The 346-nt window shown below is 50.0% G+C and overlaps 1 protein-coding gene across 1 annotated transcript in view; it reads left to right on the top strand.

Annotated features, from left to right (window-relative positions):
* Nucleotides 1-346, top strand: part of LOC119594352 (MAU2 chromatid cohesion factor homolog) — an 8,084-nt gene that overhangs the window by 6,644 nt on the left and 1,094 nt on the right. Inside the window, exon 10 of the mRNA XM_037943410.1 lies at nucleotides 145-345. Within this exon, the coding sequence (XP_037799338.1) occupies nucleotides 145-345 (201 nt within the window). The remainder of the gene's footprint in view (nucleotides 1-144; nucleotide 346) is intronic.

Consider the following 346-nt stretch of genomic DNA (forward strand, 5'->3'; position numbering starts at 1 on the left):
CCTCTATATCCTATTCTCATTTATCTACCCCTGTTTTTTTCTCAAGGTTGTGTCCAAACAAGTCCCTTGAGCCATGACAAAAACATTTAAGAAATAAATTTGCACAACCAAATTGATTTCTCTCACCTGTGCAACCCTCTGCAGGAGATTTCTGAGAGAGTCCCTGAAGATGGCCAACGCGGAAGACCTGAATCGCCTCACGTCCTGCTCCCTGGTGCTCCTCGGACACATCTTCCTGGCCCTCGGAAACCCCAGGGAGGCGCACAACATGGTCACGCCGGCCATGCAGCTGGCTTCCAAGATCCCCGACCTGCATCTTCAGCTGTGGTCCTCAGCTATACTTAAA

Source organism: Penaeus monodon, chromosome 33 (assembly GCF_015228065.2).
Source record: "Penaeus monodon isolate SGIC_2016 chromosome 33, NSTDA_Pmon_1, whole genome shotgun sequence".
Classification (NCBI taxonomy): domain Eukaryota; kingdom Metazoa; phylum Arthropoda; class Malacostraca; order Decapoda; family Penaeidae; genus Penaeus; species Penaeus monodon.